We start from the raw sequence: 24,203 nt of genomic DNA, 5'->3' as shown, positions 1-24,203 counted from the left end.
TATGCCAGGCTCCGATAAAACTCTCAAATAAAACTTAAAACCAAATTACAATTAAACTCCAAATAAAAGTACATTTAGTTATTTTCTCTTTCTCATTTTTAACCAAATTATATCTAATACCTTTATCAAAACTCTTAAAAACCCTAGATTTTACTATTTTGACTTAAAATGTTATCCATATACCTTTCCAATTGCTTCCTCATAATTTTTCACCCTCAAACCATTCTTTGACCAACACAGCTGGTTTGCTCTAGTATAACTCTTCCAATTGTATTAGGACCAATTTATAAACCAGGGGTTCAATTTCTGCATTTTTACTGAATACCATCACACATCACAGATTTTCCGCCCATAAATCCAAGTTCTGGTCGGAAAGGCTTCAAAAAACCTCCCTGTTTGGCTAGGAATTATAACAAATGTTTATCAGGCATTTGTTAACCACCAAACTTGGGATTCATCTAAACGAACACATCTATCAGCATTAATACTCACATAATTATGCAGAACCATACCCTCTGGGATCACCTTTGTAAGATCTAAAGTGACAGGGCTCTTTTAGCCCCCACCTTTCTCCAACTCTCCTCTGGATTTCTGTAACTTCTTGGTCAAAGAAAAAAAGCACGAGATTGATAAAAGTGAGTGATCTCACAATTTGACAACTTGTTAGATTTTGCACTGAAGGCAATTATGGTCCTTGGAGGACACCTAGTGGATCTTTTTATTTATTTTTTATTATTTTTTTTAAAGAACGACAGATCTGTTTAAAATACCGTTCAACTCAACCCGACTCCACACAAATATTACTTTTTCACATCAATTCAATTCTGTAACCCTCTTGTACCGGAGAGGACAAAAAAAAAGACACACCACACTCCTCTCTATTTTTATTACACTCAATCTGACTCCACACAAATAGACAGTATTCAGAGATTCTAACCCTTGGAGAGGACTCTAACCTCCCTCTGGACAAAGACAACGAATTTAGGGACTCTAACCCCTGGAGAGGACTCCAACCTCCCCTTGGACAAGACAACGAGTTTAGGGACTCTAACCCCTGGAGAGGACTCTAACCTCCCCTTGGACAAGACAACGAATTTAGGGACTCTAACCCCTGGAGAGGACTCTAACCTCCCCTTGGACAAGACAACGAATTTAGGGACTCTAACCCCTGGAGAGGACTCTAACCTCCCCTTGGACAAGACAACGAATTTAGGGACTCTAACCCCTGGAGAGGACTCTAACCTCCCCTTGGACAAGACAACGAATTTAGGGACTCTAACCCCTGGAGAGGACTCTAACCTCCCCTTGGACAAGACAACGAATTTAGGGACTCTAACCCCTGGAGAGGACTCTAACCTCCCCTTGGACAAGACAACGAATTTAGGGACTCTAACCCCTGGAGAGGACTCTAACCTCCCCTTGGACAAGACAACGAATTTAGGGACTCTAACCCCTGGAGAGGACTCTAACCTCCCCTTGGACAAGGACAACGAATTTAGGGACTCTAACCCCTGGAGAGGACTCTAACCTCCCTCTGGACAAAGACAACGAGTTTAGGGACTCTAACCCCTGGAGAGGACTCTAACCTCCCCTTGGACAAGACAACGAATTTAGGGACTCTAACCCCTGGAGAGGACTCTAACCTCCCCTTGGACAAGACAACGAATTTAGGGACTCTAACCCCTGGAGAGGACTCTAACCTCCCCTTGGACAAGACAACGAATTTAGGGACTCTAACCCCTGGAGAGGACTCTAACCTCCCCTTGGACAAGACAACGAATTTAGGGACTCTAACCCCTGGAGAGGACTCTAACCTCCCCTTGGACAAGACAACGAATTTAGGGACTCTAACCCCTGGAGAGGACTCTAACCTCCCCTTGGACAAGGACAACGAGTTTAGGGACTCTAACCCCTGGAGAGGACTCTAACCTCCCCTTGGACAAGACAACGAGTTTAGGGACTCTAACCCCTGGAGAGGACTCTAACCTCCCCTTGGACAAGACAACGAGTTTAGGGACTCTAACCCCTGGAGAGGACTCTAACCTCCCCTTGGACAAGACAAAACACAAAAACGGTTGATTTCCCACCACTGTTGGTTTGACTAGGTACGATGAAACATAGTAATCGTCTAAATTTGGTTCTCAGTTCCGAATAGCAGTACTTTGAATTAACAGGTGTCTGCTTACCTTTTTTTTTTTTATGTTGAGGCGCCTCTGACGATTACGTCTGCCTCCTCGTACCGGTGTATGGATCTTTCTCCCGATCTGTCGGTCGGGCCGGAACCCTCTGGACTCCCTCTTTTCAGCGTCGGGGTCACCAGTTGAAGGATTCTAAATCTATGTGTCTATTCCAATAAGTAATGATGGTATTCTATGACACAAATCTGTGTTCTAGAAAGAGTGGTCTGGAGTCGCAGAGGTCCGATAGTATCAGCTTTAATGCAGCAGTTGGAAATCAACAAGTACAGAGCTCTGGGGCTGTCTACGTTTCCCTACCCGCAACAGAGTTTGGGCTGGTTCACGAAGTCCAACTGGCTATCTTTCCCTGCCCCAGCATATAATATACAGTGCAATTAAAACAGAAAGATGAAAAGAGGGTTGAGCTTGTTCTCTCGTGCATCAGGGAGTTGTTCTTGCCTCCGCGTCCCACCTGCTCGGGTGCCATCTCCACCCAGATTCAAGGTTGTTTCTGAAAATGAAAAGATAGAGACACAAAGAACAGCCTGCTTCCCACACTCAGTGTGAGACCCAATGTTTAAGCCTGAGCACACTTCTAAGTTTCATAACTTTAATAAGCACAATGCATAACTTTAATAAGCACAATACATAACTTTAAGACATGCCTCCTTCATAAATCCTGTTGTTATATTCACTCGTGCACAGTGCCCGTGATGCATTCAGTGATTAAAATGCCACACATATTAATAACTGGGATCATAGTTAGTGCCGTGCCTGATATGCAGCTGGTGATTACAGTTCTAGAATATGTGTTGTAATGTATTATACATTCTTTAGTACAGAAGTTTAACTTTATCTGAGATAGGTAGCATCTTCCGCCGTTTGGGCCCATCCGCAGGTGCTTTTGTCGGTCCAGGCCGTTTCGTCGACATTATGGGTTTAGGAGATGTTCGAAATTACAAGATAATTTGGCCAACTTAATGTAAATTTGCCAAGCTGTTTTATGTACGTACACATAACTGCACGAGACGACAAAATGATAGCACAATTCGTAGCATGTTTTGATACAAGAAGCGGGAGTGAGTTTTTAGCGAATCAGAATGCAGAGCACAATGCACCAAAAAAATGCATTATGAAAATCCGCGAAATAGCGAATCCGCGATAAGTGAACCGCGAAGTGGCGAGGGATCACTGTATATATGAACAGGGATGGGCAGGTCATCTTCCTGGTGATGGAGCCCTGTGGAAGACAGGCAGGGACATGCAGCACTGTCACACTGTCTGCATGGCGTTGTATGGGAATGTTTTGGAGAGGGAAACAGTTCATGTTTCTGGGAGTCTATTTTGATGAGAGGTTGACCTGGGCTGGTCTTATTGGCAAATAAGTTTCCAGTGATTCATGTTCTGTGTTTTATGACAGGGATGGATTGGGGAGCCACTACGGCCTCTATGAAAATGTATGTGCTCCCCGGTTAGAACAGTAATAGACTATGAAGGTCTTTCCCATGGGTCTACAGCCTGTTCTTCTCTGGCCAAGCTAGACACAGTACAAGAGCATCTCTAAGATGGGGCTCTGATGTCCTGATCAGGGTTCTAAATTAACACCCGCCAACCCGCCAAATGCGGGTTAAAATTCATTTTGGCGGGTGTTAATAAAAACTCACTAGCCAGTTTGGCCGGTGATACATGAGGCATTAGATGAATGATACATAAGGCTCTGTTCTCGTCATGGTTCTGTCATTTATCCCCCTGGCAGTACTTATGTCCCAGATGTTAATGGGAAACTTAGGAATGCACTGTTTGTCTTACAAAAGTGTTTTACTTCCTGGTTGAGTCGCGCAAAGGTATGTCACTTGATCTGTACTCATGTTCTCACTGGTCCACCGTGTGTTACTGAGAAACAATAAACCACAACACTAAAAACAAGAGTGGCTTCTATTGTTTGTTTGTTTGACTATGGCTCCACATTCAGTAGTGAAGTATACTCTTTTGCAGAAATGTATTTTACAGGGAAATGCTCCAAATTTGGTTCCCAGTTAAACTTTTTCTCAGTTGTGTATCTTGAACCGAGCGCCATCTAGTGTGCAACCTTAACGTCACACCCCCAAGACACGTTGCTTATGATCACAAGTGACAGCACAAAAACATATTTATAGATGTTATGATTGTAAGGAGTTTATTCAAATGGAGATAGTCTTTTGGTTGCAAGTGAAATATAGCTTTTTTGTAACTATTACTTCTAAGATGTAAGTTATTTACAGATTTAAAAAGCAAATAATTCAAGTATTTAAACATTGAAATTGTGTTTTAAATCAATTTACCATGTAATTCTCAATCCTACGACCAGGTGATTTTCAGTCGTTACCTCTAACCCATAACCACATTATCTTCATTTAGCAGACGCTTTCATCCAAAGAGACAAACAGTGCATGTAGTCGTGAGTATAGAAATTGCATTTCTTGTAACAAAAGGAAAATGAAAATATATTGCTTCATCATTAACAGTGCTTGTAATAAGAACTGCAGATTCACCAGATTAGATACTCCCAGGTTTGTTCTCGGACACATGTTTCCTCCAGAACTTCAGGTACGTCTGAACTAAGCTGCTGTTGTTTCTCCAGTCTGCGAGCTGAAACCCGTGACAGGTCTCGTTTTTGAAGATCCCTCTCAGATCTTCCTCCATGTTCAGCCCAGTTAGAAACTCTTTCTCCCTCTCAACCCGATCCAGAATGTTACTCTCTATTGCCGGCGGATACTTGGGATTGCCGATTTGGCAGCAGAAAACCCGCCGGATCAGCAGACACTCCTCCACCACATCCAGGACTGCAAGGGTATTCTGCACCCTCGTACTCTGTTTCTCATCCTGGAGCTTCTTCAGCTCGGCCCGGACAGACACCATTTGGTCTTCATACTTGATCTTCACCTTCTGAAGTTCCTTCTGGGACTCCCTGGACCACATCCACCCTGAGGGTGGAGGGGGGGGGGGAATAGAAGAAGAAAGGGAGGAGAAATAAACAACGGTAGAACAGTGGAAGATACCACCTGTCTTTGTAAAAAAATAAAATAAAAATCATTTGAGCCAATACTAGATTTGCAAGAACTCTAAGTGCCCAGAGATGGTCATCAAGACTCTTGAACAATGGTTACACTATATCAACAACGTTTTTGAAACTTCTTGACCAGACTGTCTCGAGGGACTATGTGACAGGTTGTCTATGTGTGAGCTACTGTCTGTGTCCCAGTGGAGGTGCTTACGAAAGGCGGCGAGCCCCAGCAGCGGAACCAGTACAGCGTAGTACCACTTGCTCCCGTCGCCTCCACCCCTCTGTTCCGGACGGATGTTCCATTCCTGGAGGTCGTTCTGGTTGTCCATCTAGATCTCCAGACTCCAGAACAGGAGACTGACTCAAGCACTGTCATAAACTATTTTCTGATCAGTTCAGAGGGTTTCAATGATCCGGCTAGAAAGCTGATAACGAAAGGTTGAAATAACCTGCAGATACTTGGCCTCTGTCAGGAATGTTTCACTTCAAACAAGTTTCTATTCTATTCAACTCTTCACTAAACATTGATGACATAGCAGGGGGGTGAAATCCTCATCATATAAATTTAGGTCTTTGAATATCAGTATTGAATGCATGGTTATTCATATGATATAAATATACCCATACAAGAAATACACATGATCAAAATAAATTATTCTGATCTTCATGAAAGACAATATTGTGTAGTTTTGGTTCACAACATCACCGTATGTTTGAAAATGGTATGCTCCTCAAACCAAAATAACTTGGCCTGGGTTCTGGAGGCTTGTCATAGACGCTTGATCACGTAGATCCACCCAGACAGGTTGATCTGGATCTGGGAGAGGAAGTGGATAATGTGTGATCAATCCACTGCTGTTTTCTATCAGAAGAATCAGAATCAGAATTTGGTTTATCCACCATGTAAATTTACACAAACACGGAATCACGGATTACCGTGGCAGGAAGGTGCATACAATAAACATATACGGATCTTTAATAAAAAAGTAGCTAACTTATTCGAAGAACTAAACAATGTAAAATATAAAAAATATATAAAAAATCACGATAGACAGTATATATGCTCTCCCAGGTAGGAACCGGGATGGGCAGATCCTTCCTGGTGATGGGGCCCTGTGGAAGAGGGGCAGGAACATGCAGCACACTGTTACAGGAAACAGGAAGTGATAGAGGTGGTGGAACACTGGTCCCTGCAGCCACTAGGGCCTCTATGAAGACATACTGTAAGTACTCCCTGTTTAGAACAGTAATAGACTATGGATGTCTTTCCCATGGGTCTACAGCCTGTTCTTCTCTGGCAAAGCTAGACAATTCAGAGTTCTAAGATGGTGGAGCTCTGATGATGTCCTGATGTGTTACAGGTGGAAATGGGAGACATCATAGCATTTGAAGAGACATCAGTTGGCAATGGCACACTGGGTTAATCTATGGTACATGGGTTGATCCCATCTGACCAGAGGGATACTACAGAATGAGATACTAGATAGGAGCCCCCCACAGATCCTTGTGTATTACCGTTATCCAAGTTTATAGTACACAAGTACATATGGTGACATTTGGGAGTTCTGAAATTAATTCATTTGACTGTCGTGTTTCTGTATGTATGTGTGTGTGTGTGTTACTGTTATTACTTTTCAGAAACCTTAGCTTTGGTTAGTCCATTCTCTCTAGCTATGTTCCCTCCCAGCCTAGCTGAATTATGTTGTAATGATACGGTGGTCCCTAGAAGTTATTGCAAATTAAGACTCAAAACATATGTTTAGTAAATGTCAGTGAAAGGTTTGTCACTGATATGGCCAGTTTAAGCTAGTTAAAATACATTGAAACAGTCTTAAAAATGTAGTTCATATCGCTACCTTTCTCAAAGATAGTACAATGAACAATAATACAAAATGTCATATTATGGAAGTTATAGGTATTATGAGTATGAATGTTATCCAGTATGCTTGCACATATACATATTCAATTACACCCAGAGCAAGAGTTGCAGAAAAAAAGGAGACATGTTTATTGGGACTTTCAGAGGCGTGAGACCTTGCTAGTCCAAGGAGGACAATTCCACCTGCATCTCCAGGCTCCCCAGGACTTCTCCATCTGAATCTGAGGACAGAAATACCAAGGGTCCCCGAAATCAAAGATGGAGTACACAGAACGTGATGTCTTAATGTCACAACATTAAGTATTATAATTCTACAAAGACACAAACTAGGAGAGAGAGTCAGACCGAGAGATGGAAACTGCACCTTGATCCTTAAAAACAAATGATCTGGCTCCAGCTCTGTCCTGGGGGGTGCAGGTGATGCAACATAACCGGGTAAGTTAACCCACCAGCTGATTTACAATGTTGCAGCAACGTACTGGCAATGTTGCTACAACGCTGGGTGTCAGCTGGGGAGTCAACTTACCCAGGTATGTCACATAACCTGCTTTCTGGAATACCCCCCTGGTGGTCTGATGACAGAATGACCCCCAAAGAGGAGATGGAGGACTCCATTGGCCTGCGTAGCAGTAAAGAGACATGAGAGATGAGACAGAGTCGGCTTCCTGGTAGGACTACAGTATGGTGGCTTAAACAAGCCAATAAGATTACACTACTAGGTTTGTGTCACATACTGGGGAAGCATGGACAGCCTTGCCTTCCAAAAGGCAGAGCAGGACCACCACAAAGAAGAGATCAAGTTTGTGCATTGTTAAAATTAGTTTTTTGATGGTCATTTGTATATCCTTTTTTTGATGCTTTTAACAAAATCACCAACACATAAAAGTAGTGTTTTGATTTATTTTCATGGCAGGGTTGTTCTGTAATATCTCGCTTAAACAATATGATATTTGATTAATTTAGCAGACACTTTCATCCAAAGAGACATACAAATAGTGCATGCAGTATGTACAACTATGGAAGTATTTTCCGAACAAACTTCAAATGATAAATAAACATTCCGTTTGCAATTCATTTTGCCATGGGTATGAATTAATTAAATACATTTTTTAATGAAAATGAAAAATTGAAAAGAAATATTTCCGTGATGGGATAAAAAAAATCTTTAATACAAAATTTAAATGATACATCTCATGGAATGATGAATGATGAATAAACCGCTTTATTGAAATTACATAAGTTAGGTTCTCCCTGGTGGTGTTGGGCCCAGCAAAACCTCCTCCGCCCGCCTGTGTTTCTCCAGGCCCACCTGGAGCCTCCAGAACCTCAGGTAGGCCCACATCAGGCTCCCGTTCTTCCTTCGGTCCAAGTTCAGAACCGGGGCACAGAACCGGTCCTTCTTAAAGATGTCCCTCAGTCCTGCCTCCATGTCCAGCCCGGCCAGAACCCCTCTCTCCCTCTCCACCCGATCCACAATCTCCTTCTCCTTCTCCAGCCTCTTCTGCCGGGGGACCAGCAGGCTGCAGAAGGCCTCCTGCCGCGCCACCAGCCCCTCCTCCAGCTCCTCCAGGGCAGTCTGGGCCTCCCAGTGCCAGCGGCTGTCCTCCTCCCTCTGCAGGGCGGCGTGGAGGGCAGCCCCGGCCGCTCCTGCCCGCTGCAGGTGGCTCCTCTCCTGGGTCAGGGCCTCCCTGTCCTCCCTCAGCCTCTGTCGGGTCTCCCGGAGCTGCTGGTTCTGGGAGGCCATGGCCTGGCGGTAGCCCTGAGGAGGGAGGCAGAGGCCAGGGTCAGTGTGGCTGGGTCAGGACCAGAACCTGGCTCTCTACTCCTCTCTTACCTTCCTCTCCTCCCACCTCTACTCTCCTCTCTTCACCTCCCCTTACCTTTAATTGCTCTCCTCTCTTCAGCTCCCTTTACCTTCAATTCCTCTTCTCCTCCCCTGACCTGTAATCTGTTTCTCTCCTCGCCCCTCTCCTCCTCCACTGACCTGTAGTCTGTTTCTCTCCTCCCCCCTCTCCTCTCCTCCTCCACTGACCTGTTGTCTGTTTCTCTCCTCCCGCCTCTCCTTTCCTCCTCCCCTTCCCCTTCAGTTCCTCCTCTCTCCTCCTCCACTGACCTGTGCTCTGTTCTTCTCCCTCTCCAGCTCCAGCTCCAGCTGGACCGTTTCTTTCCGGGTCTCCCTCAACGTCGCTCTGTACTTCTTCTCCAGCTCGGCCCGGACGGCGGCCATGTTCTGGTCATACTGGACTTTCACCTCCTGGACCTCTTTCTGGGACTCCCTGGACCATATCCACCCTGGGAGGAGGGAGGGGAGGAGGGGAGTGAGAGGAGGAGGAGGAGGGGGATGGAAGAAAGAGGTTGGAATGAGGGGGAAAATAGGGTGAGAGAAGGATGGAGGGAGATGGGGAAAAGAGAGGAGAAGAGAGGGTTGGAGGACAAACAGAAGACAGGCAGAAAAAAAAGGGGAAGAGGGAGAGAAGGGTCAAACCTTAAAATATAGTATCATCAAAATCACTGGTATTTGTTATCTATGTGACTAGTCTATTTACAACGACTAGGATTGAAGGGAGTGTGGGAGTCATAACCCTGCCAACAAAAGAGACTAACAGAAGTTACATACCAACAACGTGTTGTAGTCTCGACCAGACCGGTAGAGGGACTATGTGACAGGTTGTCTATTCGTGAGCTACTTTCTGTGTCCTAGTGGAGGTGCTTACGAAAGGCCGCGAGCCCCAGCAGCGGAACCAATAGAGCGTAGTTCCACTTGCTCCCGTCGCCTCCGCCCCTCTGTTCCGGACGAATGTTCCATTCCTGGAGGTTGTTCTGGTTGTCCATCTAGATCTCCAGACTGCATAACGGGAGATAGCCTACATTAACATATGCTATGCTTTTCATCATATATCAATAAATAAAGTTAAATGGCATCTGAGAGTTAATGTAAACAAGGGTTTGATGATGTGCAAAAGACACGACAGAAATGGCAGGGCATGTTATAGGCTGCATAGTTTACTTAAATGTGTCATGTCTCGTGCAGTGCATGTTAGCGAACATTCATTCACAGTTTCTAATCGCTGCTATAGGTTTTATGATCCCTTCAGATGGTTGATCCGGCTAGTGAGCAGATATTCAAATGTTAGATAAGCTAATATTTGGGTGTGCAAATAACTTTCAGATACCTGGCTTGACTCCGTCAGGAATGGTTCATTTTTCAGACAGACAACATTGTATTTGCTCTTCCGCACTCTGCAGTAAACATTGCGTAATGTTCCCAAGTAGAGGTGTGTTGAAATCAAAGTCGAATTTTAAAACTATAAATAGCCTATATTATAATTGCTCTGAAATTAATGCGCTATAAATATACACGTACAAAATATATAGATGAGGAAAAGCATAATATCGTACTCTATGAAAGACAATATTATAGTTGTGTTTCACAATAGCACCCTCTGTTGAAAGTGGTACGCTCCTCAACCCAAAGGAATCTCTGGGTTCTGGAGGCTCTGCACAGATACAGCTCACGTTCATCCGCCCAGACTTAACTAGCATCATGGCCGCGGTGTGCACTGCCTCCCGTGTTCTCACCAAAAAGGTCTTGACAGCAAAAGCTGTAAGTATTTTAGGATAAACTATTGCTTTATGACATGACTTTAAGTTTATTTATCATGTGGTTCCGTTGATTTGTAAAATACTGCGGATTTGAGCTGGTAAACAGCGCTGTCTGGTTGTGTTTTGTAACTTCGGGGTTTTGTAACGTTCCGCGTTGAAGTGGTTGGGTAACTATCATTCTCTGGCTATGTAACAGGACTTTGTCTGGCTTTTGTGTTGTCCTGCAATTAATGTAATTGTTTATTAATTCAAAATAACTTAAATTATTCCAAAAACATTGCAAATGCACTTGACTTTTTTCCACAAATCTGTGTCAGCTTTTACGGAAGCCATAAATATCACCTCATTGAAGGTCAGAGAAGGCTATTAGTGCTAGCCGTCTAGCTCAACATGCTAACATCTACCAATGTGCACTTTCAAGTTTCAAGGAGGTTCTTTGTTTATTGGTCACAGATAAAATAATATAGTTACACATTTTCCAGAACGGTTTTTTGTTTTATGTCTGAAATATTAGCCTTTTGGTTGTTTTATGTGAAAGCTGTGTTAGATGCTATTGAAAAACGAATCAAGGAACAAACATTGAAATGATCGACTTCTCCTCACTAATCACCTGTCTGATATGCGGTCATTTCCATCAGCTCCTATGACGATGATGTATCAAACGCTAGTTTTTAGAATGTCTCATGCAGTAAGCAGATTTAGCTTATTGACAGCCGATAACTAGCAACAGAGTGCATACCGCTGTCTTCCGACGAGCCCTCAAATTGTGTCAGATGGTATAATTTATTATGTATATAAATGTATATTCTTGTCAGGATAAACCGGACACCAGTATCAGTGTTGTGCAACGTCTGTGCTGCAGCCCCCCCCCCCCCCCCTCCATCCTTCGTTATGTCACCGTCAGCCAAATGACATAATACAATTCAAAGCATTAATATTTTCTCAACACTTGACAGAATGGTATGACATACGGATAAACATCATCTTGCCCTCACATTCAAACCATCTTACAGGTGAACACTAGGTATTTCACACAATAAAAAAAAAAACAAGCAGGTACACAGTCAGCACTTTAAATCATAACAAGACCCATCATTTACTGATTTGTGAGTTTGTGACTAATGTCATTTCCTGTTTATGCCCAGCTTCCTGCAGTGTGCCAGAGCAGCTCCAGGAAGTTCCACTTCTCCATCTACGGCAACCGGGACGCCAACAATGCCAAAGTTTCAGATGGAGTAAGTCTACATCGGCTAGGAGTATGTGTGTGTCTATACTCTAGCTGTGTGTGTGTGTGTGTGTGTGTGTGTGTATGTAGTGTGTAGCAATCCCTCTAAACTCTTGTTATCCAATCAGATCTCAACGCAATACCCTGTGGTCGACCACGAGTTCGATGCTGTGGTGGTGGGCGCCGGAGGGGCGGGGCTTCGTGCCGCCTTCGGCCTATCAGAGGCCGGCTTCAACACAGCCTGCGTGACAAAGCTTTTCCCAACCAGGTCACACACCGTGGCAGCACAGGTAGGTAGACACCTGGAGATACACACCTGGAGATACTCAACTTGTAGATACTCACCTGTAGAGAACTCAACTGTCTGGTCAAGATGGTCTAGATTATTTCACCTGCTCCACTGTAGAAAGCTGACCGCTGCATTTATTCATTTACAAATTTTCTATCCAAAGCAATGTACAAATATAAATATATTATATGTATAAAGACAGAAAGATGCCAGATATAATCCATGTTTAATCTAATATATGTTATCTTGTTTTCTAATCTATTCTGTATTATAAACTCTGGTCTAGTGTAGAGCCTGTGTCTATAGGCACTTGTAGTTAAAGCTGTTCAAAGGGCAAGATGTGGGTACACTTTGAGACTGAGCTGTAGCAGAGACAGATACATGCATGTATCATACAGAGAATAAACACACATACATATACTGTAAGGAGAATATATAAACACACACTCACATCTACCTATACCCTACAGATAGAACATACACACATATACTTCTACGTAAAACACTCAAAAGTGTTATTGATAGATGACATTAAGACTCTTTTGTGTTGCATTAAACAGATTATGTTTTAGCCAAACTGTGCTACCTATAGCTAGATTGCTTCTGATTACGTGTTAAAACATCTTGCCAGAGGTGGCCTGGTGGCATTATTGATCCACAGTGCTGTCAGTCTAACGTTGTTTCTGGTTCAGGGCGGGATCAACGCGGCCCTTGGGAATATGGAGGGTGATGATTGGAGGTGGCACTTTTATGACACAGTGAAGGGATCTGATTGGCTGGGAGACCAGGATGCCATCCACTACATGACAGAGCAAGCCCCAGCAGCCGTGGTGGAGGTGAGAACACACACACACACACACACATGCTCTTACGGACAGGTCATGTCTGAGCTGGTGATCAAGCTGACCTCTAAGCTTGTAATTGGAGAGTGTTCTACAGGAATGTAGGGTGTCAGCAGAGACCCTAACCAGCAGCTAGCAGCTATTCAGCTAGCTAGGACACACACACACACAGTCCTGACATCCCCTCAAAGCAGTGGAATAGGACAACATCAACTGACTGAAATAAAACCATGGGGATTTGGGTTTATTTGGCATTGATTTATCTTGATATATCGTGTGTGTGTGTGTGTAGCTGGAGAACTTTGGCATGCCGTTCAGCCGTACTGAGGATGGGAAGATCTACCAGCGAGCGTTTGGAGGCCAGAGTCTGAAGTTTGGGAAGGGCGGCCAGGCGCACAGGTGCTGCTGTGTAGCGGACAGGACCGGACACTCCCTGCTGCACACCCTCTATGGACGGGTACGCCCCGCACACCCAAACAAGCGCACCCCACGTGGGACAACGTGAAGCTGGTTTACACTCTCACATTCTCTCCCTGTGTCTGTTTTTCTTGTTCACTCCACCCCCCCCTTTTCTCACAACCCTCTCTCCTTATTCTCTCTCTCCTCCTGCTTTCTGTTTCTCTTCCTCGACTCCCCCCCCCCCCCCCCCTCTCCCTTCCTGGCTGCAGTCCCTGAGGTATGACACCAGCTACTTTGTGGAGTACTTTGCCCTGGACCTGCTGATGGAGGATGGGGAGTGTAAGGGAGTGATCGCCCTCTGCATGGAGGACGGATCCATCCACCGCTTCCGCTCCAAGAACACCGTCATCGCCACCGGGTACATCTCTCCTCCTCCTCTCACCCCTCCTCTCCTCCTTTTCCAGCTCCTAGAGTCCTGTCTGTTACCAGAACAACTACCGTCTGTCACCATACCAACCTACAGCATCTCTTTTCCCTCTCCCCTCTCTCTCTGCCCCCCCTCCTCCCTCCCTCCTTCTCTGTCTCTCCCTCTCTCCCTCCCTCTCTGTCCATCTCCAGGGGTTATGGTCGTACCTACTTCAGCTGTACGTCGGCTCACACCAGCACAGGAGACGGCAATGCCATGGTAACTAGGGCCGGCCTCCCCTGCCAGGACCTGGAGTTCGTGCAGTTCCATCCCACAGGTCAGTGTCGCCCCGGCAACTCTTTAAGTTACGCCAGCAACCGTCCTTCTGATGACCCCTAAAAGTTGGACTGATGATGTCATCGTCCCTCCCCACCCCTCAGGGATCTACGGCGCCGGCTGCCTCATCACGGAGGGTTGCCGTGGCGAGGGCGGCATCCTGATCAACAGTGAGGGCGAGCGCTTCATGGAGCGCTACGCACCCAACGCCAAGGACCTGGCGTCCAGAGACGTGGTGTCGCGCTCCATGACCATCGAGATCCGCGAGGGCCGGTAGGCTGGGGGAGAGAGGAGGCGGGGAGGCTGGGGTGTGGGGTTATATATAGCACATATCATGTCTGTATAGCCCAGAGCATGTATAAACCTGTGTGTGTGTGTGTGCAGGGGCTGCGGGCCAGAGAAGGACCATGTGCACCTGCAGTTGCACCACCTGCCCCCCCAGCAGCTGGCCACGCGCCTGCCCGGCATCTCTGAGACCGCCATGATCTTCGCCGGCGTGGACGTCACCAAGGAGCCCATCCCCGTGCTGCCCACCGTGCACTACAACATGGGGGGCATCCCCACCAACTACAAGGGACAGGTACACACCCCTGACCTCACCTTAACCTCACCCTGACCCCTTACCTCACCCTGGCCCACGGACCTCACTGTAACCCCTGACCTGAGGGAGGGCATCCCCACCAAGGGAGAGGTAGATGTCTCTAAACCTGACCCCTGACCATACATAAACATCTGACTCCTGACCCCCGCCCCTTCCTCCTCAGGTGATCAACTACAGTCCAGAGGGAGGGGACAAGGTGGTGCCGGGCCTGTATGCGTGTGGAGAGGCTGGCTGTGCCTCTGTGCACGGGGCCAACCGCCTGGGGGCCAACTCTCTGCTGGACCTGGTGGTGTTTGGACGCGCCTGTGCCCTCACCATCGCCGACATCTGCACCCCAGGTAGGGGGAGAGAGGGGGGTCTCCTGCTCTCTAGCTTCGGGGGGTTCTTTCCCTCGTCTCTCTGGCTTCGCTTCTCCCCTTCTTTCCCCGCTGCCTTTTACCCAACTTCTGTCTTCTCTCCTCTCGTTTGTCCTCTCCTCCTCCTTTCTTGTATAAATTCCCTTCTTCAGCTGTGACCTTTCGCGTTGTCTCAAGGGTGCGTGTGTTTTGGGTCAACAGGAGAGAAGCTCTCTCCTCTGAAGCCCGACGCTGGGGAGGAGTCAGTGGCCAATCTGGACAAGGTGCGCTATGCTTCCGGAAGCATGCGCACCTCTGAGATCAGACTCAACATGCAGAAGGTAAAGCTCAGATGAATATCCTTACATTATGATCCTCAGATTATTATCCTTACTCATTGTCCTCAGAGTATTATTCTTAGATTATCATCAGATCGTTGTCCTGGATAAGACCATGTCAATAATATGCTGGGGGTCATGACCCTAGATTGCAGGTAACCATAGAAACAATCTTAACTCCCTCTTTCTCTTCTTCCTTTCTCTCCTCGTCTGTCTTTTCTCCTGACCCCTCCTTTTTTCTCCTCTCCTCCTCCATCGTCCTCTCTTCCAGACCATGCAGAACCATGCTGCGGTGTTCCGTACAGGTTCCGTGCTGAAGGAGGGCTGTGACAAGATGGACGCCATTTACCAGACCCTGGACGACATCAAGACCTTCGACAGAGGTGCGCAGCTCGCTCTCCTATCTCTCCGCACGCCCATCACTCTCTCCACACTCACCGTCTCTCCCCATGCACTCCTCCCTCTCACGTCGCACGTTCTCTCCCTGTCTCCGGTCCAGGTATCGTGTGGAACACTGACCTGGTGGAGACTCTGGAGCTGCAGAACCTGATGCTGAACGGGGTGCAGACCATCCACTCTGCCGAGCAGCGCAAGGAGAGCAGGGGAGCCCACGCCAGGGAGGACTACAAGGTGTGTGTGTGTGTGTATAGAGAGAGAGTTTTAATGGTGTGTATGGAGAGTGTTGATGGTGTGTGTGGAGAGTAGGGGTGGAACGGTACACTGAAGTCACGGTTCGGTTCATACTGAGGTTCAGACATCACGGTTCGGTACGAGTTCGGTACAATGGAGGGAAAAGCAAAACAAACCAGGTTCCTCTGAGTGAATACGGGCGCATTGAAGATGACATGTAAATTCCGATTGCGTCAGTGATTTTTGGGGCCCTATTTGTATGTGTATCTAATGGCTGGGTAAGCACTGTAGGGAGGAGAAGTTGAACTTTTTGTTTTTGTCTGGTTCCAGTGATTGGCACACCTGGGTGATGGCGTCGGATATTTTTTGTCATTTAGCACACGCCAGATGCGTTATATGCGTTAGCATGTTAGATGTATTTCCACTCACATACCCCACAACTGCTGAACAACGCAGACACACAGTGCTTGTCTTATCCACCACTCTCTCGCCTGTACTACTGTAACTGAATGGGAAACCAAAGTTTTCCCAAACTTGCGATCTTAAAGAGACCAGCGGGTCCTCTATCTCTTGTGGGTCGCCCCCACTCGCCATACTTGTCTTTAGTGATTCTAGCTATCTCTGACTCACGGCGTGCCGATAAGAGCTAAAGCGGGGCAACAGATTGGGTGTCCCTAAAGAACACGAGTATCTAACAGTAGTATTACATTAATTAATTTGCACGCAAGTTTTATTTCTTTTTATACCGTGTATTCTCCGTGTAATTTCATGCACCAAACCGTGACGCAAGTACCGTTTCGGTTCAATACTGATACATGTACCGTTCCACCCCTAGTGGAGAGCTTTAAAGGTGTGTGTGTGTGTGTGTGTGTGCGTGTGTGTGTGTGTAAAAACTGTTATAATGGTGTGTGTGTGAAGACAGTTGTAATGATGTGTGTGTGTGTGTGTGTGTGGAGACAGTTATATTGGTGTGTGTGGAGACAGTGTATACATGTATTAAGGTGTGTGTGTGTGTGTGTGTGTCCAGGACCGTATGGATGAGTTGGACTACGCCAGGCCTCTGGCAGGTCAGGAGAAGAAGCCCTTCGAGGAGCACTGGAGGAAACACACCATGTCCAATGTAGACGTCAAGACTGGCAAGGTAGGCCTCTACCCTCCTCCTCTCATCCTCCTCTCCTGGCCTATACCCTCTCTTGGCCTTTCTTCTATCTATTCACTCATCCTCCTCTTTCCCCCTCTTCTCATCCTCCTACCCTCTTCTCCTAGCCTCTATCCGCTTCTCATCCTCTCATCTCCCCTCCTACCAGCCACTCATCCTCCTCTCCTAACCTCTTCTCATCCTCCTACCCTCTAATTCTAGCCTCTATCTGCTTCTCGTCCTTCCACCTCCCCTCCTCTTCACATCTCCTCTCTCCCCTCCTCCTGGCCTCTTCTGCCAGCCTCTTATCCTCCTCTCCTAACCTTTTCTCCTGGCCCCTCCTCTATCCAGCCTCTGATCCTTCTCTTCTCCCACCCTGCTTTCCTCTTCCTCTCTCCTGGTAAACTGTTATTGTGAATGTAAGGTGTGCATCTGCTAGTTAACCAACAGACAGGAAGATGATCTGTTGTTCTTCTTCTCTGAATTGTGAAAGCAGTGTGAGGCTCTGACGGAGCTTGTCCTCCTCTCTTCTCTGCGTTCCCTAGGTAACCCTGAAGTACAGACCCGTCATCGACCATTCGTTGAACGAGGAAGACTGCACTCACATCCCTCCTGCTATCCGTTCCTACTAGACGCCCCCCATCTGTTCTCCTGTCTTATTTATGCTCTTCTAAAGTCACACACACATATATATATATATACTTCCAACATACCAGGTTTAAAAAGGATTATCTTTCATCATAAACAGTTACTCACTTACGTGGAATATTTTTTCTTTTTCTTGTTAAATAATAAAAAAAATAATACCTTACAGTAACTTAAAGTGTGAATTGTGCACATTTTGATTTTTGTGTTTTAAACAAAGAAAAAAACAACTTCCGCCGCATTTGCTATAGATATTTCCGGCAAATTGAGTAAATAAATATTTTATATTTAAATATTGAATGATTGTATAACTTCTCAGTGTTAGACCGGGCAGTCACAAGCAGATTGTGTGTGCAGTAGATAACGTTGATGTACATTAAATGGCAGTGATGCCAACAACGACCGACCGTAACGCTTCTTCTCTGTGGCCTTCGTACTCCATCACACTCCCGTCCGTCTGTAAAGTTCTGTATAGGGGCATGCAATATGTTCTGTTAGTTATTGAAGTTGAATAAAAATGCTTAAATAACCTGACTGTTAATGTGTTTCCTGTTGAAGCTGGTGACAATTTTATGTACTAGAAACAGATAAGATGCGTTATAGGTTTTACGACCAAGGCTAGACGCTACCTATTTGATCTCGTAAGTCTCTATTCTAGAGTATAAAGACAGTTCATAGAGAATTACTGATTCCAACGCCACCTCCATGGACTTTGGAGGGAAATTGTTTTTTTAAATGTCATGATTACGATTGGCAATTGTATGCTTTTGACAAAACCATTTTCCACTTAATTCTAGTCCTTTGCAAATATTCTATGTGCTATAACCAAAGACTATAGAAATATTCTATACTCTTTGCTATAACTTATAATAAGGTATATAAACCACATGACAGGCGAGCTTCCGTTTAGACGGTACTTCCGCTACAGCGGTCCGTCACACTAAAGTTTCCCGTGGACATCAACAATGGCAGAACGAGGATATAGTTTCTCTCTCACTACATTCAGGTAAAGTACAAAAGCAGACATTTAGACTTTGTGAAATAAGACAGTGTTGGTTAAAGTTTACCTGTTATACTACCCATAGTACCTCCAGGTACAGGTTTTATTAATTCAACTCTTTGGACGGTTTAGAGAAGTTTACCGGAGAGATGCACTGTCACGCCGGTGCTAAGCTAGCTCTTTAGCCAGCGAGGCTATGCAGAAAGTAGATTCTCGGTAGCAAGTAAAGCATAGCCTGTTCCAGATATGATCCGAAATTAATTCAAGCTTTAATGAGCTAGATGTCTACTTATTGTAACAGTACAGCCAACTGTGTACTTTTATGTTCTTGTTAGCTAGCTAGTAGACTAGCTAGTCAGTAATTCTGAATAATCAATGGTTGCTTAAAGCATTTGCTTATTGGCCATTAATTGCAGGTGGGTGGTTTATTCGGGCCAGCTGTCTAGCATGTTGTTGTTGCTGGCCAGCCAGCTAGCTAACGTTAACTAGCTAGAGATAACACGCCTTTTCTCTGCGCAGTCCCTCGGGGAAGCTGGTCCAAATTGAATATGCACTAGCGGCTGTTGCAGCGGGGGCGCCGTCCGTGGGAATCAAAGGTAGGCGGCTAGAATTAACACCAGCACATCAGTCAAGTCCCGCTACTTTCAGAGGTGGCGGACAGAGGCTGCGCCGTCCTTCTCTCACTTGCCCCCCCTTCTTCCCTTCTGCAGCTTCCAACGGCGTCGTCTTGGCAACGGAGAAAAAACAGAAATCCATCTTGTACGATGAGCAGAGCGTGCACAAGGTGGAGGCGATTACCAAACACATCGGTATGGTGTACAGCGGCATGGGACCAGACTACAGGTAAGGAGGGTGGAGTAAATGTTTATAATGCGAACTAGTAAGTCAGGGTGACATGTCGGCATGAAGAAAAAAGGATGTAAAGTGTAGCAACTGCCCTTTATTATTCTCTCCATCTTTCTTCTCCTCTGCTATATCCTCATGTGTTTCGCTCTTCCTCTTCCCAGGGTGCTGGTGCGGCGAGCCAGGAAGTTGGCGCAGCAGTACTTCCTGGTTTACCAGGAGCCAATCCCCACAGCCCAGCTGGTCCAGAGGGTCGCCTCCGTCATGCAGGAGTACACACAGTCAGGGTAGGACACACACACACACAGTCCGGGTAAGAACACACACACCTCTCAGGGTAGGAACACACATAGTCCGGGTAGGAACACGCACACCTCAGGGTAGGAACACACACACAGTCAGGGTAGGGACAGGTGCCCGTGCACACACACGTGCTATCATGTTGATAAACAGTGAAACCAGCGGAATCATGTTCTCACAAACACACACACAAGTCCCATCAGGTTGACACACACAAGTAAGACCAGCGGTATCCTAGCGTGTATGTATTTGCAGAGGTGTGAGGCCGTTCGGTGTGTCCTTGCTGATCGCCGGCTGGGATGAAGACAGACCCCACCTCTTCCAGTCCGACCCCTCTGTAAGTCGACTACGTTACCCAGCAACCCCTTCTCCCCTACATACATGCACTGCAGTCATAGGAGCTCTGAGCGTGCCGGCCATTTGTAGTCCAGAAGGCTGATGCTGCTGCTACCGTTTCACAGGGGGCTTACTTCGCATGGAAGGCCACAGCCATGGGGAAGAACTACGTTAACGGCAAGACCTTCCTAGAGAAGAGGTATGGGGAGACTGGACGTGTGTGTACAGTGTAAATACAGGACTGTATATGATGGTGAAGGAGATGGTGCAGAGATGGTGCCGATGGTGCTAAAGAACGCAAGGATTACTGACCGTCCTCTTCCTACTTTCCAGGTACAATGAGGATTTGGAGTTGGAGGATGCCATCCACACGGCCATCCTCACTCTCAAGGTAACACTGGAGGCGTCTGTATAGATCTATATGTCTGTCCACTCCTCAATACTGTCACGGTGACGTATGTTCATTTAGAAGACGTTTCTATGTAAAGTGATATAGAGGGTGCAAAGCCGTGACCTCTAGATCTGCAGTCTGGCGCGCCACCACTGAGCCATGGCCTGGGCATGCCTGCTGCCCCCCCCCCCCCCCCCCCCCCCCCCCCCTGGAGAGGGCTAGCAGAGACTATGTAGATGTACATATGTCTGTCTACGCATTTATACCAACAGTAGATGGCTAGATAAATGAGGAGACTATCTACCAGCTCAGACTGATGCCTCATGGGATGTAGACAGGGGTTAGGGCTCTGGATTCCACCAGGTTTTGGGTGTCAATATATCAAGGTTGACGCCTTCACAACGCAGAAGTTAAGATTTCATGCATGTCATCCTTCATGTATGGATCTTAAGGCTTCCTAAACCAAAACACGCGCACAACATGAAGTCATTTCTAAGGAGAGTTTAAAGTGACGTCTCTACATACCCGTCCGCCCATTTACAGGGAGACGTGTAGGATAGAAGGTAACGACTAAACCGTGTGTGTGTGTTACAGGAGAGCTTCGAGGGTCAGATGACAGAGGACAACATCGAGGTGGGGATCTGCGACCAGGGAGGCTTCCGGAGACTCACCCCCGCCGAGGTGAAGGACTACCTGGCCGCTATCGCCTGACCCCCCCCCCCCGGCCTGGCTCCTCCATCGTTCACTTTGTTTGGTTTTTGCAACAACAAAAAATAAATACATTGAAGCGACTGTATTTTTGTCATACATGAGAACATTTTTATTTGTATTTCTCCCCTTCAGTCCCCTCCTCCTTCCATGAGTTACTCAATAAAAACCTTTGTGCTGGTCTCCTGTGTTCTGGGTGTTTATAACTTCACAGTAGACTCTGGGATGTGTTTTTCTGGACAAAGCTGACGTGTTAATGTACAATAGCTCAATGTTTGATTTAATGTAATTATAGCTTATCCAAAGTGGCTTGCAGGTTCTCGAGGGTGCAGATCTGTAATTAAATGTTCTACCACTGAACTAGGCCCATCCCCCTTTAGTTCATATTCTATCAGATGTGTACATTAATGAACAACTGGGTGTCATTTGTTTCGCACTGGATCCCGTCAAAGTATTTCTGGTGAATTTAGTTCATTTCATTTTTGTACAACTGGAGACGACCATTCAGTGTGGGGAAGTCTGTGTGCTGTGAGGTCAACCAAATCAAGTGCACCCCAGTCTGTTCCCAGACCCAGTCTTAATCCGGGATGAGTTAAGATTTCATCCCTTCTAGTGATGGACTGGTTGGAGGTCATTCGGTCTGGTTCTGGTCATGGGGTTCTGGTGAAGGTCAGCTGGTTCTGGTAAAGTGCTGATTGAACTCTGCCAAGGAGAAGACCCGGCCCTGGCCCACAGCAGGGTCCATGCTGATGAAGTCATCCAGGTTCATCTGAGCCTCTGCAGGAGAGACCACACCCCCCCAGAGGATCAGGCAGTAGTCCAACCTCCAGCCCTGCCGTTAACACCAGCAGGTGTAGGCTTAATACAACCACAACCGGCTGAAGAGTGTACAGGCCGGTGGATGAAAGTTGGACTAAAATTGACAGTATCTGGTATTTCTATGGTTACAGTAGGAGCACTAATATGGACCCTTTCAGAACCTGGTACTGTTAGAACTAGGCATACTCTTTTTGATACTTGATTCTCTGCCATACTTCCTAAATACACTATTTGTATGTCTCTGTGGATAACAGCGTCGTAAATGAACACACATGTACCTGGTGTTGCAATGCAGGGGTAGGGGGGCGGAGGCATTCGCCAAGACCCGTCGGCATCCCTCATGTGCGACCTATCAGACGCCAAGTTCCTCAGATAGGCTTCCGCAGGCACCACCCTCAACTTCCTGGAACAGAGCCGATTGGTTGATTCTCTGAAGTGTCAATCTAACAGCGAATCATATAACGGGATGACATTGATGACGTCCCCAAGTATGGCTAAGGGGTAGTGTTCAGTTCTGTCTCCTAAAACGTACACAGAGCATCAGTACATAACAGCAGAGGAGAGAAGGGCAGGGGGGGTCACCTCCAGAAGGCTGGCTTGAGGCCCAGGTCTGACTGGAAGGCGTGCTGGCTGTAGAGGGGCAGAGGGCAGGGGAAGGGCAGGGTGGAGTCCAGATCGTAGACGTAGCTGCTCCTCTGGCTGTGGTGCACCAGGATCACATGGTAGTCCTGGATGCCACAGTCCAGCAGGGTCACAGAGACACAGGCAGATATGCAGGCCAACACAATAGTTTATTCATTTAGCAGACCACTTGATGTGTAGTCCAAGTGTTAACTCCAAGAAACTCGTAGCTGTCAATACCTCTTTACTTCTCTACAACACCCAAACCTACTCACCCAGACAACAGGCTCGTCTTCTTTGCTGGACTTCTGCTTCCAGAGAGGGACCTGGGGGGGAGACGGGAGGAGAGAGATGGAGATAAACTGCTAGCATTTGACCCGTCTGGCCGAGGGAGTTAAATGCTCAAATGCTAGCAGCACAGAACACAGCACAAAACTGTTTTTACACCATTCGATGCGGACCTTCAGAGAATCCAAACAGCGTCACCTCAGGCTAACTAGTTTGTTTCTTACAGAGAAAACTCACCATTTTTCTGTCGTTGGAGATGAACACAGAGTACACCTCTTGCAGCGGAGTCTGACTCTGTGTTCGGATGTGTTCACAAAGTTTCCACACATTCTCCTCGCTGAAAGAAAACAACAGCCCACTGTTATGAATCATGAAATATGGCTCGCCAGCACATTTAATACAACGCAAGACAGCCATTGCGGAACAATATTTAAGTGAAAGAGCAAGTGCACGACATTACCAGTAACAGCTCGTATAGACACAGTCATCTATGGGCGGAGTGACAACCACATAATCTGAGACAGAGTGGTCCTTGTGCATGTCTCAACACACCACTGTAATAAACAAACACTTCAAACACACATCGAATGTTGCTCGTACAGCAGAAGTAGCCTTGCACGATATTCTAGTGTTACATTCTAAAGGGTCCGGTGGAGCGAACGACACATGTACTGATGCAGAACTCGGACAGCAGACGGCGACATGAGCCGATAAACTAAGACCGATGCTCTGTATTTAATAATGTTTCCTCTTGTCTCCACTTCATCGTGGCAAATTACTCTTGACGTGAATGTGAGAGCAGTGTTCGTGCATGTGAGAGCAGCGTAAATGTGAGATCAGGGTGAGAGAACATTGCAGGTAACCTTCCGACACGAGTTTCACATCGCAATTAAATGTTAGTTTTTTTCTTGTTGTTTTTGTTTTGACCCTGTAGAATCTAGTGGAAGATAATTTGCTTGAGAAAATCAGCACCATCTTCTATTGACTTTAAATTTTAGGTCACCAGGGCAA

The 24,203-nt window shown here is 46.3% G+C and overlaps 4 protein-coding genes across 4 annotated transcripts; 2 read left to right on the top strand and 2 right to left on the bottom strand.

Annotated features, from left to right (window-relative positions):
• Window positions 1-8,009: 8,009 nt before the first annotated feature.
• LOC136962352 (coiled-coil domain-containing protein 127-like) lies at window positions 8,010-10,334 on the bottom strand. Its single transcript, XM_067256100.1, has 4 exons — window positions 10,273-10,334; window positions 9,814-9,944; window positions 9,213-9,391; window positions 8,010-8,858 (listed from the first exon to the last, which is right to left on the bottom strand). The coding sequence occupies exons 2-4, from the start codon at window positions 9,929-9,931 to the stop codon at window positions 8,340-8,342; spliced, it is 816 nt and encodes a 271-aa protein (XP_067112201.1). The 5' UTR covers window positions 9,932-9,944; window positions 10,273-10,334; the 3' UTR covers window positions 8,010-8,339.
• A 280-nt stretch (window positions 10,335-10,614) lies between these two features.
• sdha (succinate dehydrogenase complex, subunit A, flavoprotein (Fp)) lies at window positions 10,615-18,415 on the top strand. The gene is made up of 15 exons (XM_067256208.1): window positions 10,615-10,703; window positions 11,848-11,937; window positions 12,056-12,217; window positions 12,909-13,052; window positions 13,351-13,515; window positions 13,727-13,875; window positions 14,076-14,200; window positions 14,304-14,472; window positions 14,584-14,779; window positions 14,964-15,138; window positions 15,358-15,476; window positions 15,745-15,856; window positions 15,973-16,103; window positions 17,131-17,244; window positions 17,787-18,415. Exons 1-15 carry the CDS (start codon window positions 10,644-10,646, stop codon window positions 17,871-17,873), a joined length of 1,998 nt encoding a protein of 665 aa, XP_067112309.1. The 5' UTR covers window positions 10,615-10,643; the 3' UTR covers window positions 17,874-18,415.
• A 416-nt stretch (window positions 18,416-18,831) lies between these two features.
• LOC136962201 (proteasome subunit alpha type-2-like) lies at window positions 18,832-21,647 on the top strand. The gene is made up of 8 exons (XM_067255892.1): window positions 18,832-18,892; window positions 19,406-19,482; window positions 19,597-19,729; window positions 19,894-20,016; window positions 20,285-20,366; window positions 20,491-20,564; window positions 20,699-20,756; window positions 21,351-21,647. Exons 1-8 carry the CDS (start codon window positions 18,852-18,854, stop codon window positions 21,465-21,467), a joined length of 705 nt encoding a protein of 234 aa, XP_067111993.1. The 5' UTR covers window positions 18,832-18,851; the 3' UTR covers window positions 21,468-21,647.
• ntaq1 (N-terminal glutamine amidase 1) lies at window positions 21,551-23,813 on the bottom strand. Its single transcript, XM_067255893.1, has 6 exons — window positions 23,653-23,813; window positions 23,430-23,529; window positions 23,180-23,230; window positions 22,866-23,011; window positions 22,562-22,686; window positions 21,551-22,241 (listed from the first exon to the last, which is right to left on the bottom strand). Exons 1-6 carry the CDS (start codon window positions 23,730-23,732, stop codon window positions 22,135-22,137), a joined length of 609 nt encoding a protein of 202 aa, XP_067111994.1. The 5' UTR covers window positions 23,733-23,813; the 3' UTR covers window positions 21,551-22,134.
• Between the last annotated feature and the right edge of the window lie 390 nt (window positions 23,814-24,203).

The sequence above is a fragment of the Osmerus mordax genome, chromosome 18 (genome assembly GCF_038355195.1).
Source record: "Osmerus mordax isolate fOsmMor3 chromosome 18, fOsmMor3.pri, whole genome shotgun sequence".
In the NCBI taxonomy this organism is placed as follows: Eukaryota; Metazoa; Chordata; class Actinopteri; order Osmeriformes; family Osmeridae; genus Osmerus; species Osmerus mordax.
The sequence above is the reverse complement of the archived record's forward strand: the minus strand, read 5'-3'. Positions and strand labels throughout refer to the sequence as shown.

Bases quoted from the DNA above. Each gene is read 5' to 3' on its own strand.
- LOC136962352 (XM_067256100.1), bottom strand. From the start codon at position 9,931: ATGGACAACCAGAACAACCTCCAGGAATGGAACATTCGTCCGGAACAG. The intron at 9,392-9,813 runs GTAAGCACCTCC...CCCTCCTCCCAG, and splicing joins GCTGGGGCTCGCGGCCTTTC to GGTGGATATGGTCCAGGGAG. The intron at 8,859-9,212 runs GTCAGTGGAGGA...CTCCCTCCTCAG, and splicing joins GGGAGAAGAACAGAGCACAG to GGCTACCGCCAGGCCATGGC.
- sdha (XM_067256208.1), top strand. From the start codon at position 10,644: ATGGCCGCGGTGTGCACTGCCTCCCGTGTTCTCACCAAAAAGGTCTTG. The intron at 13,053-13,350 runs GTGAGAACACAC...GTGTGTGTGTAG, and splicing joins CCCCAGCAGCCGTGGTGGAG to CTGGAGAACTTTGGCATGCC. The intron at 14,201-14,303 runs GTCAGTGTCGCC...CCCACCCCTCAG, and splicing joins CGTGCAGTTCCATCCCACAG to GGATCTACGGCGCCGGCTGC.
- LOC136962201 (XM_067255892.1), top strand. From the start codon at position 18,852: ATGGCAGAACGAGGATATAGTTTCTCTCTCACTACATTCAG. The intron at 19,483-19,596 runs GTAGGCGGCTAG...TCCCTTCTGCAG, and splicing joins GCCGTCCGTGGGAATCAAAG to CTTCCAACGGCGTCGTCTTG. The intron at 20,367-20,490 runs GTAAGTCGACTA...ACCGTTTCACAG, and splicing joins TCTTCCAGTCCGACCCCTCT to GGGGCTTACTTCGCATGGAA.
- ntaq1 (XM_067255893.1), bottom strand. From the start codon at position 23,732: ATGCACAAGGACCACTCTGTCTCAGATTATGTGGTTGTCACTCCGCCC. The intron at 23,530-23,652 runs GTAATGTCGTGC...GTTTTCTTTCAG, and splicing joins GTCTATACGAGCTGTTACTG to CGAGGAGAATGTGTGGAAAC. The intron at 23,012-23,179 runs GTGAGTAGGTTT...TGTGGCATCCAG, and splicing joins AAGACGAGCCTGTTGTCTGG to GACTACCATGTGATCCTGGT.